A 13490-nucleotide genomic window follows, 5' to 3' on the forward strand; every position below is an offset into this window, starting at 1 on the left:
CTGTTCACCCTGCCCCTGCGTGGGAGCTTTCCGGCTGATTCCGGCCGGTTCCAGCTGGGTGTCCAGGCCACGCCACGGCTCCCTGCCTGTCTCCCCACCATCTCCCTGCCAGGAGCCCCATCCCACTCCTCCCAGGATGCTGACCAGAGCTCAGCAAGCAGGCAGGCTCCGGAGTTTCACCCCCAGGCTGAATCTACACACCCAGTACGTCATGGTGACCATGAGAGCACTCAGTGTGCACCCACCCGGGAACGGGGACCACGGTCCACACCTAACCGCCCCCGGTTTCTCCTGGAATTTGGGTTGCCCTCCGGCCTCACCCACCTCTCTCTTTTCGGTCATCCTGTGCCCTCACGTCCCTTCGCACCATCCACCTGGGCAGCATGACCCTCCCTCCTGGGGGGCGGCCCCTCCAGGGGCCCTCCTTACTGTGGCCTGGCTTCTCCCCGGAACACCACCCAGCCAACCCTCCGGCCCTGCTTCACCCCCCTCACCCCCCCACCCCCCTGCACTCCCTGCGCCGCCTGCTCTCTGTGGCTTCTTCCAGGCGGAGGAGCCTCTGGTGCCCCCCCCCCGCCCCCCACGGCCTCCCCGGAGGTCTGGAAGCTCAGCTCTGGCCTGGCCCGGGCCCACTGGCTCTTGCAGGGCACTCTGGGACTCTGAGGCTGGGGCTACTCAACCCCGGGCACACCAGGGAGTCTCAGCTCAGGCCCCCATCTCCGCTCCCATCACTTGGTTCCCACTGTTCTGAACTCCGAAGGGAACGGAGGCAGCTGAGGGCTGAGCCCTTGGCCACTGGCCAGGCTGCAGGGCACGCTCCAGTAACTTCCGGGAGAGGCCCGCTAAGCCTGGTCTCTGCAGGTGCTCCCCCTCCACCTGTGTGTACGGACCCGAGTGCCCCGCGCTCACGCCTCACGGCCCGCCTGCTGTTCTCCCCTCCCGTGAGTTCCCGAGAGGTCTCTGCAACATCTCCCACTATCGCTCCAGCCTCTGCTGGCCTTTCGCTCTGAAGTCCCCGCCCTGAGAAGCGACCAGGCCATTTCCTCCACAGTCGACCCCTTCCTGGTTTCCACTGCATGTTTCTGGACCGCGATCGCTGGATCGAACATCCCGATTTATCCTCCATGTCTCTTAAATTTCTCCTAGATGTTCTTTCTTATCTACATTCTGAATTTGTTTCTTTAAGTATACTTTTAATTGTCCAAATTCTTCCTTGTTTTGTGACCAGCCCGTCCTCCTAGCACCCTGGTCTCGGGTTACGGAGGCAGCACACATCTCTGGAGGCACTGGCCACAGGAAGAGCCCGCGATGCCCCCGAAAGCCTGCAAACCACGGCAGCATGAGGTGAGGCTGGCCCTGTCCCCACCCCAGTGCAGACAGGCTCGAGTTCCCACCCGTGGCAAGAGCAGGGGGTCACGGGATCTCCAGCTCGCCTGCGATGGCTAGACTGGCGCGGACACCGGAGGCCAGCGTGGGCACACGTGCCACCTTGCCCCAGAAATGGACACACAGTCGGGGGCTTCAGGGTCACCGACCCAGGAATCATCATTCTTTCAGGGCCATTTTCCCTTTAACTCTTGGCTTCTTTCCCATGCAGCCGGCGATTCTCAAATGTCTCACAGTCTTGCCTCAGCTGCTATTCGAGAACCCGGCAAGAAAACGCTCACTGGAACGTCACAAATTAAGTCACCTGCTGTTCATACGATCCCGCTGAGGAAAGGAAAAGGCCGGGCTCAGGACGGAAGATCACCTGACACACGTGCGCGAGGACTTGTTTCCGGAGTGCACCGGCTCTCTTACACACCAACACCGTGAAGACAGATCACCTACCTCGTAAGAAGGGCAAAGAAAGTGAACAGACACTTCCCAAAAAAATATCTTAATGGCCAACGAGCACATGAAAAGATGCTTACGGGGGCACCTGGGTGGCTCAGTGGGTTAAAGCCTCTGCCTTTGGCTCAGGTCATGATCTCAGAGTCCTGGGATCGAGCCCCGCATCGGGCTCTCTGCTCAGCGGGGAGCCTGCTTCTCCCTCTCTCTGCCTGCCTCTCTGCCTACTTGTGATCTCTGTCTGTGTCAAATAAATAAATAAAATCTTTAAAAGGAAAAAAAAGAAAAGAAAAGATGCTTACACACTGACCATCGGGGACAGGCTAAAACCACAATGAGACAAAGAGCACGACCCAGCCTGTAAAATGGCTGAAATGGGAAAGACGGAAGACGCTCCGTGCTTACAGGGACACAGAGCAGAACGCCAGCCACTGCGGGTGCTGGTGAGAACACGAGATGGTACAAATGTCTGGGAACACGGTTTGACAATTTTTTACCAAGTAAAACGTGCCCCTAGCACACAACCCAGAAACTCTGCTCCCAAGTTATTTACCCAAATGAATGGAGACCTGCCAAGAATGTCCACAGCAACTTCATTCGAAATGGCCTTGAACTGGAAATGACCCAAGTGTCTGAGATGTCTGTCTGCAGGTGAGTGGGCAGCCGGCTGGCGCAGCCACACAGTGCGCTCCCGGCCAGCAACAGAAAGGACAGCACACTGACCCCACGACACCGTCTGAAGGAGGCCAGAGAGCAGGTAGCGCGTGGCTCTCGCAACGACGGACGTCGCCAATGGGTCCTCACCTCCCATTCTCTCATTGAAGGCTTTGCTCGGGGCTCCTCTGTTTACATCTGCCCTTTGGTGATGTCCCAGGCTCCCAGCTCCATACTCCATGACCTCCCCAACATGCAAAGTCCCCTCTTACCCAACACTTCCACACGGAAGGCCAGCAACCACCTCCCACGCAGCCTGACAGCACAACACCACCTCCTGTGAGCCTGCGTGGCCGCCCACCCCTCCGACGCCTGAACTTGAGCACCTGCCCAGGAGCTCCAAGCATGAGGGTACCCACCACTCCCTCCACGCCTCTGACCACCGGCAGGCTTCTGTCACAACTCCCCCTCCTGCCCACCCTGCCCTACTGTGTCATGCTGGGGACACCCTGGGGTGCTGCACTAGACACCGTGCTGGTCGGCGTCCACCGTGACCCCTGGAGACCAGCTCGCTCCCAGAGCAGGCAGGTCTGGGTGCCCACACTGTAACTCCAGGGCCTGGGAGGATGCCTAGCACATGGTCCACGTTAAAAAAATATTTGTTAGGGGCACCTGAGCCTCCAGCTCAGGTCACGATCTCAGGGTCCTGGGATCGAGCCCCGCATCGGGCTCTCTGCTCGGCGGGGTGCCTGCTTCCTCCTCTCTCTCTCTCTGCCTCTCTGCCTGCTTGTGATCTCTGTCTGTCAAATAAATAAACAAAATCTAAAAAAAAAATTAAAAAATATTTGTTCAATGAAGAAATCAATCATCCCATTTCTACGTCAGTGGCTTCTAATCCTGCGTTGCTAACCGATACGAAAGAAAGCGCCCCTTAACCCCACAGCCTACAACTCGCAGGTACGCTAAGAGCCAAACAGACGACTCTGTTCTCATCACCTTAAATTTCATTTTTCAAGAGAAAAATCACTATCACCATTGAATCGAGTCGACTTCTGACAAGTCCGTCACGGACACCAGAGCTTCAGAAACAAGAGACAGGAAGCCAGTCCGAGGAGAGCAGGAAGTCGGGGAGCGCGCGGGAGCCACGTTCGGTCACTGAGAGAGCGAGGCGCGGGCCGCAGAGCGGGCTCAGGCAAGGGCAGCCGCTCCCTGAGAGCCGGCGTGGGCTCTCCCCGCTCCAGAACCAGGCCGCGCGAGTGCCGCCCACGCTTCCAGCAGCCGCTGCGGGTAGACCGGCAAAGCTGCAGAGTTTCTGTCCTTCCAGAGGCAGGGCTACCACGAAAAGCAACGTCCCCCACGGCTGTGGGGGCTCCTCGACGATGCAGGGGCTCGAAGCTGGAACCAGCCCGAGTCACGGCAGAGACCGAGTATGGACAGCCTGGGAAGCCCCGCAGAGGCCTGGCCCAGCCACCCCAATTCCCCGGAGGTCGCTGCTGCCTCTGAGGGTCGCTGAGACCCCGGTTGCCCGGGGCCCTTCTGACGTTCCTGCAGGAGCGACCCTGGCGCTGCCTGAGGAAACGTCAGCACTACCCGGCAAGCCACAAGGGTCCGGTGGTCACCCTGCTGCTCAGACCCCACTTAGTGCCCTGCCAACTGGGGCTGTTCCCAAAAGGCCAAGCTGCCCGTAACGGACGAGACTCATTAGTTCTAGAAAACTCTAGAAGTCCTCTGCAGATGTCAAGAGCTGTCGGGTGCTCTGAGCAGTCCGGCGTCCCAAGAAGGAACGTGGGGCTTCCAGAGGGGCAGGAAAGGGCTGTCTGCGGGGCCTCGGCCTCCTCGCCTGTACTCAGAGGACAGTCATGTCCCTGGGGCCTTTCCACCCCGACTGGCACAAGGCCTCTCAGGAGACACGGTTCTGTCTTAGGGGCTGACACGGCACCACGGGACAGCAGGCCGGGGGGCCGGGCCCCAGACCACCGGCAGGACAGGTCTGTCCGTAACTGCCACCCAGCACCTGGAGCAGAGCCGGCACGGCCAGGCACGCCATCCGACCTGCCTGCGGCACAGTCACCAAGAGACAGGGAACGAGCCTGGGGTTCAGTGCTGCGAGAAGAGGCAGAAACAGGACACAGCACAGGCTGACTTCCGGACGAGTCCTTTCCCGCGTATCGTGAACAGGAGGCTAAAACTATGATGGGAGGAGCCGTGAAGGCGTTCAGGAGGCCCCCAGGAGGTGCCGCTCTGGCACATGGATTGTTCTGAGCTGAAGGCGCTTGAGATCCTACAGGCTCCAGAGAAACTTCTGTCCCGTTCGTAACCACGGAACAATCTAAACTGGGCGTGTTTCCCAGAATAAGGGTCGTTAGTGGAGATAAACGTTATCTGAGTGACCCATCTGTGTGGTGGGGCAAGCATCTTTTTGTTTTCTACACACACACACACACACACGCACGCACGCACACATGTCTATATACGTGTATGTTTTTTAAATAATGTCTATGTCCAGCACGGGGCTCGAACTCATGACCCTAAGACCAAGAGTTCCACTCTCTACTGACGGAGCCAGCAGGGCACTCCGGGCAGAACAAACATCCTCCAGCCCCACGCTGGCTCTCCTCACTACCCCGAGGGGCCTGACTTCCCTCTCAAGTGCCAGCCCCCGCCCCTTGTCCGCGGTTCCGACTGACATACAGACCTCACTCCGCCCGACTCTGGGGTTTCCACAGGTGGACTCCCCAAACGCGCACCTAGTACATCTGACGTTCTCCCGCTCGTCTGCCTCACAGCGATCCGACTCTTGGCCCAGCCAGAAGGACCTCCGAGGGGACGGTGCTCTTGCTCCCCGACAACGGCGATGCCGGGCCGGGGTGACAGCGGCTCAGAGCCTACACACTGGACTCCGAGTCTGTCTCTGCCATTTACTGAGGGCATCTCGGGCAGGTCACTTCATGCCTCTGGGCTCGGCCCCCATCTGGGAAATTCAGATCGACACTGTGTCTCTGCTGTGAGCGGCACGGGGAGCTCCCCAGAGGCAGTTTCCACAAACGCTGCGGTTGCTACGGAGGACACAAGCTTGGCACACGCTCCAAAGAGCCAAGGGGGCCCTGTCGCCCCCGCCCCCGCACTCACACAGCTCCCCGACACGCGGAGTCGGCCACAGGTGTGAGCGGTACCCTTCGACCACACCCCACACGCCCACGTCCGTCAGAACTGCAGGCCGAGTCTCAGGGTCCAGGGGGCCTCTGGCGACAGGTTAGGCACTGCCTACAGGCCGACGCGTCTACACGGACACCCAGGACAGCTCTTTTCTACAGTAAGTAACTCAAATTTTGATTTTCAATACTTTCTCCTGAAATAAATAAGGGAGAAAACATGGGCCCCTCGTGAGGAGAGAGAACATTGAGGGAGTTTCTAGAGACGGAGCTTTGGACGCCCACCGTCTCCCTCCAGGCCACCCCAGAATGGACACCTGCTCCAGTAACTCAACTTTGATCCCAGGGACACCGCACAGTTAACAAGAAGGCCGTCCTCTCCTCAACAACCTGGTTTCCAAATGGCGGGCAGGGCGGGCACCTGAGAGGGGCGACGCCGGAGCGCCCTACCTGCCTCTGCAGAGCTAGCTCGCCATCGAGCTCCGCGAGCTTTCTCTCCAGCTGCCGGTTCAGGCTTTCGTACTGTCCCCGCTGCTGGTCCGTCTCGCTGTTCTTGTCACTGTGCAAGCAGGGCGGCAGGAAGACGAGTCAGATGCGTCTGCAGGTCGGGCCCTCGGGAGGCTTCCGTGGGACCTGCGTGCTACGCCACACAGGCGACTGCCTGCAGAGGAGCCTGAAATGGGGTCCAGAGCCTCCCAAGGTAATCCCAAAGTGCCCAGGACACAAGCCCAAGTCATGGGTCACACTGAGAACAGGAAGGTCCCCACCCAAACGGGAAAGGGCAGTCAGCACATGCTAACACCAAGACGACACAGACACTGAGGTTTTCCCACAAGGGTTTTAAAGCAGCCGTTATGTAAAACTTTAGTGCACTCTTAAATAAAAAAAATTAGAAACTCTCGGCAAAGGAAAACTTAGAAAGAATCCAATGGAAATTGAGAACTAGGAAGTATGACAACCAGACAGAAGACTCCCCAGGGTGAGCCCAACGGCAGGACGAACATGTCAACGTGACAGACCAAAGAGTCCATGAACTTGAAGCCAGAACAACAGAAACGGCCCCAGCGAATGAGAGAAACACACTGAAAACCAGAACCAGGGCCTCAGGGAGCCGTGGGACAGTCACGGAAGCTGAACGCTCATGCCACTGAGCCCCAGCACGGGAGGAAAAGAGGAGCACTGATGCGTACTTGAAGAAATAATGGCTGGAAAGGTCTCAGGTTAGGGAAAAGTAGAAAAGGGGGCAAATGATGTGAGAAGACACTTCACAAGAATGATGTAGAGCCCTTTAAGGTATCTCCAACGCAGCTGTGAGGAAGAAAACCAGTATCCCCACGAGGGCAAGCTGGCCCACATGCCCCAGCACTGCAAGCACCTGCTTCTGACCCGCCAGTGGCATCTCAGCGGGGGGCGGGGGTGAACAGCGGAGCTGGGGAACGGCCAGGATGCCAACACCCCTCCTGTGGGGGAAGGTCATGGAGCCCCGTCCCTGCTCCAGGCAACGCTGACCTTAGTTCAGCTCTGCACCTGTCTTCCCTGCACCCTGGGAGGGTGGCATGGGGGGTGAACGCCGCCAGCCACACTGCTCCCAGGAGCGACAGGCTGCCCGGCATTGGACCGGCGGCATCTGCACCGGTGCCGCGAACAGCTCGGGCTTCCAGGCTTCCTGGGGACAGCGGCACCTGGGACCCGGGAGCTGGGCCCTCGAGCTCGTACAGGTCACACCCTTGGGGCGGAGGCTCAGAGCCGGGCTGGTCCGGCACCCACCAGGCCGCCACAGTGCGCGCCCAGCCGCCCATGGGAAGACTCCGGCCACAGAGCGGCGCCTCCCCAGCAGGCCCCGCAAACACAGAACGGGGCTGGGTAGCCATTTAGAAGGACGTGGCAGGGGCGCCTGGGTGGCTCAGTGGGTTAAAGCCTCTGCCTTCGGCCCAGGTCATGATCTCAGGGTCCTGGGATCAAGCCCCGCATCGGGCTCTCTGCTCAGTGGGCGGAGCCTGCTTCCTCCTCTCTCTCTGCCTGCCTCTCTGCCTGCTTGTGATCTCTGTCTGTCAAACAAATAAATAAAAACTCAAAAAAAAAAAAAAAAGAAGGATGTGGCAGAACACAGTGCAGGACGCAAAGAAAAGCCGCCCCTGTGGATGGCAACTGCCCCAAGCGGGCTGTAGGCCACACGCACGGGCCGCGTCTACATGGGCACAAAAGTGAGCTCTCGGGGGAGAACACAACACAGCCCTCAGCAGCTTCTCCCTTCACCAGGCCGCCCTCAGGGAACAACGTCCTCCGCAGGGGCACCGTCGCCGGCGACACCTCGCACCGGCGCTTCGAAGCGCACCTTGACGACATGAAACCTCAGGGTGCCACTCTAAGTGCCGGACGCCCCTGCCGCTCCGGCCTCTGCGTGCTCACACGCGCTCACATGCGCAGACGCACGCATGCACTCACGCACACGCTCACGCGCGCAGACACACATGCTCACACACGCGCAGACACACATGCTCACACGTGCAGATGCACAGACACGCTCACACGCGTGCACACGCACACCCGAGAGACACACCCCGACGGCTAAGGTGACATCACGAACACACACGCGGAGGTCAGGGCAAGGACAGTTTAAAGGAAGCCCATGTTCTCTCTCGTCACCGAGGAGGGTGCATGTGACATGAGGGCGGCCGTCCCGTCGGGGGACCTGCCAACAGGACCCTCGGACCCGAGCCTCAGGGTCTTCGCGGGCCTGCCTCACTGGAGCGCCCTGAGCTTGGGGACGAACCGCTGTTTTGCATGAATTGAACAGCCGTGGGCTCGGGTATCTTCACGGAAATGCTACGGGGTCGGACTTCATGGAGAAAAGCCTGGCCGTGGGAGCCCCGCCCCGCGCCCCCCCCCCGCCCCCGGCCGCGTCACCGGGGGAGGGCGCCTCACCTGTGCGCACGCTCCAGCTCCCGCCGGTGCTCCCGCAGCTCCCGCCGGTGCCACCGCAGCAGGTCCTCCCGCCGCTGGGCCTCGCGGGCCAGCGCCTGCCGCAGCCGGGCTGCCTCCACCCTGAGCTCGCTCACCTCCGCCTGCCGCGCCTCCTCCAGCCCCCGGGCCTGGGCAAAGGCCACGTCGTAGCGCTCCAGCTCGAGGTCCCGCTCCTCCAGCAGCTGCAGGTTGTGGACGAAGTCGTCCCGCAGGCTCCGCAGCTCCCCTTGCGCCTGGTGCAGCCGGCCGTGCGCCTCCTGCAGCGCCGCCTCCTGCAGCCGGCCACGCTGGGCCTGCAGCGCTCGCCACTCCTCCTCCTTGCGGGCCAGCAGCTGGCTCAGGGCCTGCTCCGTGGGCGGCAGCATCGGCGCGGCTGCAGCAGGGGAAGGTGGGCAGTGGGCCCGCAGTTAGGGGCTCTGGCTGTCCTTCTGCAACACCCGCCCCAGATCCCCATCCTCAGCATCGCTGTCACCAAGTGGGGGCACGCTCTGGGCCAGCTGGCAGCTGTTTGGTCACGCGTTCTGAGAGCCGCAGGGTGGCCCCCAGGGCGAGACCCCAGGGCTCTGTTTAGCCTGTCCTCACCCAGCAGCGGAGGAAGGAAAGACAGGAAACCGCGGGCTCACCGACAAGAGCTAGGTCCTTTAGAAGAGGCTCCCGAAGGGATAAGAAAACGTGGCCGCGAAGGATCCCAGCAAGTGCGGGAGCCCGCCAGCCTCCGAGAGCCGCCGGCCCCACGCTGCACCCGCCTCGGTCTCCGGGAGATTCAGCACTCACTAGCCGCTTCCTTGCCTCTTGATCTCCAATCCACTGCGGACTGACTTTCCTAAAACAGCAAAAATAAAGTAGTCAAGGAAAATAAAATTGGAAAACAAACATACATAATACACAAGCCCAATTTCTAAATTATTTGATTCAACAGCATAAAACTACTTTGTCAAACTGCTAACAAGTGTCTGAACCCCTCTTGCTCCTGCGTGTCTGCCAAGGATGTGCCACGTGAGTGTGCACGGGGGGCAGCTAGCAAGGGCGGCCAGGCGTGCTAGAGACCACGTACGTGGCCTGGGCACGTCCCCTCACCTGGCAGACAAGGGGCGGCTTCTGACACATAAAACCATGTGGCACTCCGGGCCCTGACCTACGCAAACAGGCCCAAGGCCACACGGCAAGCCCAGACGGCAGGCAGGCTGGGCCCAAGGGCCACGGTCATCCTGGGGGCAGACGCTCCACGGGCAGCCACAGCGCTTCTCTGAGAGCACCTTCCCAGAAGGGCTGGGGGCATATGAGTCGGGCATCCGGCGGGCACATCTGGATATCACTGTCATCCCCAAGAATCTAAAATGTTTGACTCATGTGAAGTGGGTCTTTTTTAAGAAGAAGAAATCCCAGGTCACCAGGCGGCTCCGTCAGTTGAGCGGCCGACTGTTGCTTTCAGCTGCGATCATGATCTCAGGGTCGTGGGATCAGGCTCCGCAGTCAGCCAGGGGTCGGCTCCCCTCTCCCTCTGCCCCCCGCCCCCCCCCCCGCAACGTGCTCAAGCTCTCGCTCTCTCCCAAACACATGAATCTGGAGGAGGAGGAGAGAGGAAGAAGGAAAACTCCCGCCACCTCCCGTCCTCCTGACTCACTTCTTCGTCGGTGGTTGGGACGGGGGAGACCAGTGGGCAGGACTCCAGAGCCCTGCAGGGACACTCTGAAAGGGGGTCAGAGAAGGGCAGCGGAGCCGCCCCTGAGGGAGCCCCACAGCAGCCACCTTGTCGGCAAATACAGACAGAAACTCAGAAACCGGAGCGAGAGGAACGCGGGGCTCCTGCTTCCGCGTCCCTCGCGCTAACTCGAGAACTCTCCGGCAGGCGGCCACGCTCTGAACCGGCCGTGCGACGTCATGAGAGACGTGAAGGGTCGTGTCACTCCTGAAGTTACTGATGAAAGCCACCAGCGAGAGATCATCCATATACCGAAACCCATTACTGTGACAGTTCGGTGATAAAGTCACAACCGGAGCAACAGTGACCTCGCAGGTGCAGGCGGTGCGCTGTGGGGGCAGGTCCCCCGCGGACGCCGGGTGGGCCTCCAGCCCGATGAGCGGAGTTTTGCTAGTCACCCTCACTACAAGGTTTTTAAAAAACGAAAGGAAAGGGGGAAAAAATACAAAGTAAAAGAGAAATTGTCGAAAAGGCCTGGGCCGGTATTTGGAGAATCCCAAAATACTGTCAGGAGCCCCGAGACAATGATGAGCATTTCGCAGGGGAAGTGCGCTGTGCGCCGAGCTGCCCAGGGACGGAGGACACGCGGCGGCTCTGAGCTCACCAGAACGGCGCTTAGACCGGGGGCAGAGGGCGCGCCTGGGGGGCTCAGTCCGCTCAGTGTCTGCCTTCGGCTCGGGTCATGATCCCGGGGTCCTGGGATTGAGCCCCAAGTTGGGCTCCGGCTCCTGACCGCTCCCTCTGCCCCTCCCCCACCCATGCTCTCTAAATAAATAATCTCAGAACACGGCTACAGTAGAAGAGGAAAACACGGCGCGACAGACGTCAGGGTCGGGCAATGGAGGCCACGTAACCGCCGCTATCAGATGGCGCATCCCGCCAGCGGCTGGAGGCCGGAGCACCAGGAGCAGGACGGAACGCAGTGCCCAGCATCTTCGAAAGGAAAAGGCAAGGCGATCCGTCAGGTGAGGCCAGTATTTTCTTGGCATCGGCCATGGACCCGAACGAACTCGGTATGCGGGGCAACCTCTACAAGAGTAAGGAGTCCCACAGCACAGGGCCTGGCCGACTCCTGCTACAAAGGCGGCTGGTAATTCCCCGGGGCTCTGTGGGCCACAGGGCCTGTCGCAGGAAGCAGAAGCAGCCGCAGAGCGTGGAAGACACAGGCTGGCTCTGGCCCGCGGGCCTGCTTCGCCGAGCGCTCCGGCTCTGCGCAGGGACACTTCCACGGGTACCGTGCGGCAGCCGCCAGCGCTGGCCGGCCCAGGCCCTCGGGGCTCACTTCCAGCCTGGCCGGTCTGGGGCTGACTGGACGCTGGACGGGAGCAGCAGAGCGCAGAGGGAACGCCGGCGCCAAGACCCAGAGCAAGAGGCTGAAGCAGAGGAGGGCCTGCGGAGGCTGCGGGGACCGCAGGACCTTGCCACATGCAATGTAATGAGAAACACAGCGTGGCCTTTGTTCTCAGTTCCTGGCACACGGCTCCTAAAACCCTCACGACCCCACGGGGCAGCTTTTGTTCCATTTAGTGTTTGTTCCCAGGTTCTGAAATAACTTCAGGTGAGAGGGTATCTTCTGTTCTTCGTAACAAACCTGTCAACACACCTGAGTTTATGAGGCGACTGTGGAAAGGCCCAGAAAACCATGGGATGGAGCTGGCTGCCAGGGGAACCAACGCCAGGATGACACGGTTTCCCTTCCCACTCCCCCTGGGAGGTGGACTTGATCACCAGTGGCCAGTGGTTCCATCAATCATGCTTATGTGCCGAAGCCTCCACAGAAATCCTCGGCCAAAGGGTTCAGAGAGCTTCTGGGTCGGTGAACACACTGGGGGAGCCCGAGCAGCACGGAAGCTCTGCCCCTCTCCACCCGTCGCCCTGGGCATCTCTTCCGTCTGGCTGTTTCTGAGTTATAGCCTTTCATGATGACCTGGTCATCTAGAAAGCGGAATGTTCTGTGAGTCCATGGAGCGGGTTGTGGGACCTCTGATGTCCGGCGGGTTGTCAGCAGCACAGGTGACAACCCAGACTTGCCACCGGCATCTGGGTGGGGCCAGTCTTGAGGAGCTACCCCCAGCAGTGAATCGGAATCCAGTTCCACCGCAGACGGTGCCTGGCGGAGGGAAAGCCGTGTGCTGCCCGAGGCAGAGCAGAGCAGAGTGTGCCCGCAGAGGGAGGGAGGCCCGGGAAGCAGGGGCCCGCTCGCTGCGGGCAGCAGAGCTCCGGCGGCCTGACTGCCGCATCCTCCCCAGGGCCAGCCCTGCCTAGGGGCAGCCCCAGGTCTCCTCCCTGCAGGGGTCTGCAGAGAGGCGGGCGCTCCTCCGCGGCCAACTGCTGCCAGAGCCAAGGAGCCTGGGCCTCGCACCAGGCTGCAGCCCTAACCCTACGGGCCTCTCGGCCTCGGCCAGCACACCGCGGCCCCCCTACTCCGCCATGACACACCCAGCCAGGCACCTGCTTGCCATCCTGAGTTACAGACCGCCTGAGCCCAGCACCCCACGCTTCTGCCCCCGCGTTTCCCTGGCTCCTTCAAAGGCAGCCCTCTCTCCAGCTGCCCAAGCTACACACGCGGGCTGAGCCTTGCCTCCCAGCTGCCTCTCACCCCCACGCACCTCAGCCGCCATCATCCCTGAGCTGCAGGGAGTCGCCACGAGAGCCCCGAGCTGTGCGCTCACTCGAGTGCCACCGAAGGGATCTTCTAGGAAAGGAAAAAAAGCCTAACTCCCTAGGGCTTCCCATTCGGGGACACTTGCAGCCATCGCACGCCCTGGAGCTCACCACCTGCGGCCACGGGCGGGGCGGTGTCAGGCCTCCAGGCGGCTCCATCATGGGAACGGGGCACCCTGTTTGCTTCCTCCCAATCCAAAATACCCAAGCACCCCACACTGCGACTGCCAGCCCTCACCCCTCCAGATCCACGACGACTGAAACTTCAGACGCGTTAGTGGATGGATGAATCGCAGAAAAACGAGAGACATTTACTTCTTGAAGCGTTTATTCAACGAGAAAGGGCGCCCTTGGCCTCAGGTCCAGTCAGTGACTTGTCTCCCCCAAGCAGAAATGCACGGGGGTCACTCAGGCTCTGTTCTGAGCCCAGGCCCCGGCACGCAGACGGCGACGACAAATGGTAGCCCTGCGCGGGAGCAAAGCCCTGCCAAGGCCACATCGCTGTCAGCAGAAAGCAGCAGAAC

General features: G+C 60.6%; 1 protein-coding gene across 1 annotated transcript in view; it reads right to left on the reverse strand.

The window, feature by feature from the left end:
* The window catches only part of CCDC57 (coiled-coil domain containing 57), a gene marked incomplete at its 3' end in the record, with an annotated part of 81142 nt that extends 71835 nt beyond the window's left edge, over positions 1-9307 (reverse strand). The window contains exons 1-3 of the mRNA XM_080825584.1: positions 9224-9307; positions 8562-8973; positions 6087-6195 (exon numbers count right to left, since the gene is read on the reverse strand). Of these exons, the coding sequence (XP_080681710.1) occupies positions 6087-6195; positions 8562-8965 (513 nt within the window). The 5' untranslated portion in view covers positions 8966-8973; positions 9224-9307. The remainder of the gene's footprint in view (positions 1-6086; positions 6196-8561; positions 8974-9223) is intronic.
* Between the last annotated feature and the right edge of the window lie 4183 nt (positions 9308-13490).

Source organism: Martes martes, assembly GCF_963455335.1.
Source record: "Martes martes genome assembly, chromosome: 16".
Classification (NCBI taxonomy): Eukaryota; Metazoa; Chordata; class Mammalia; order Carnivora; family Mustelidae; genus Martes; species Martes martes.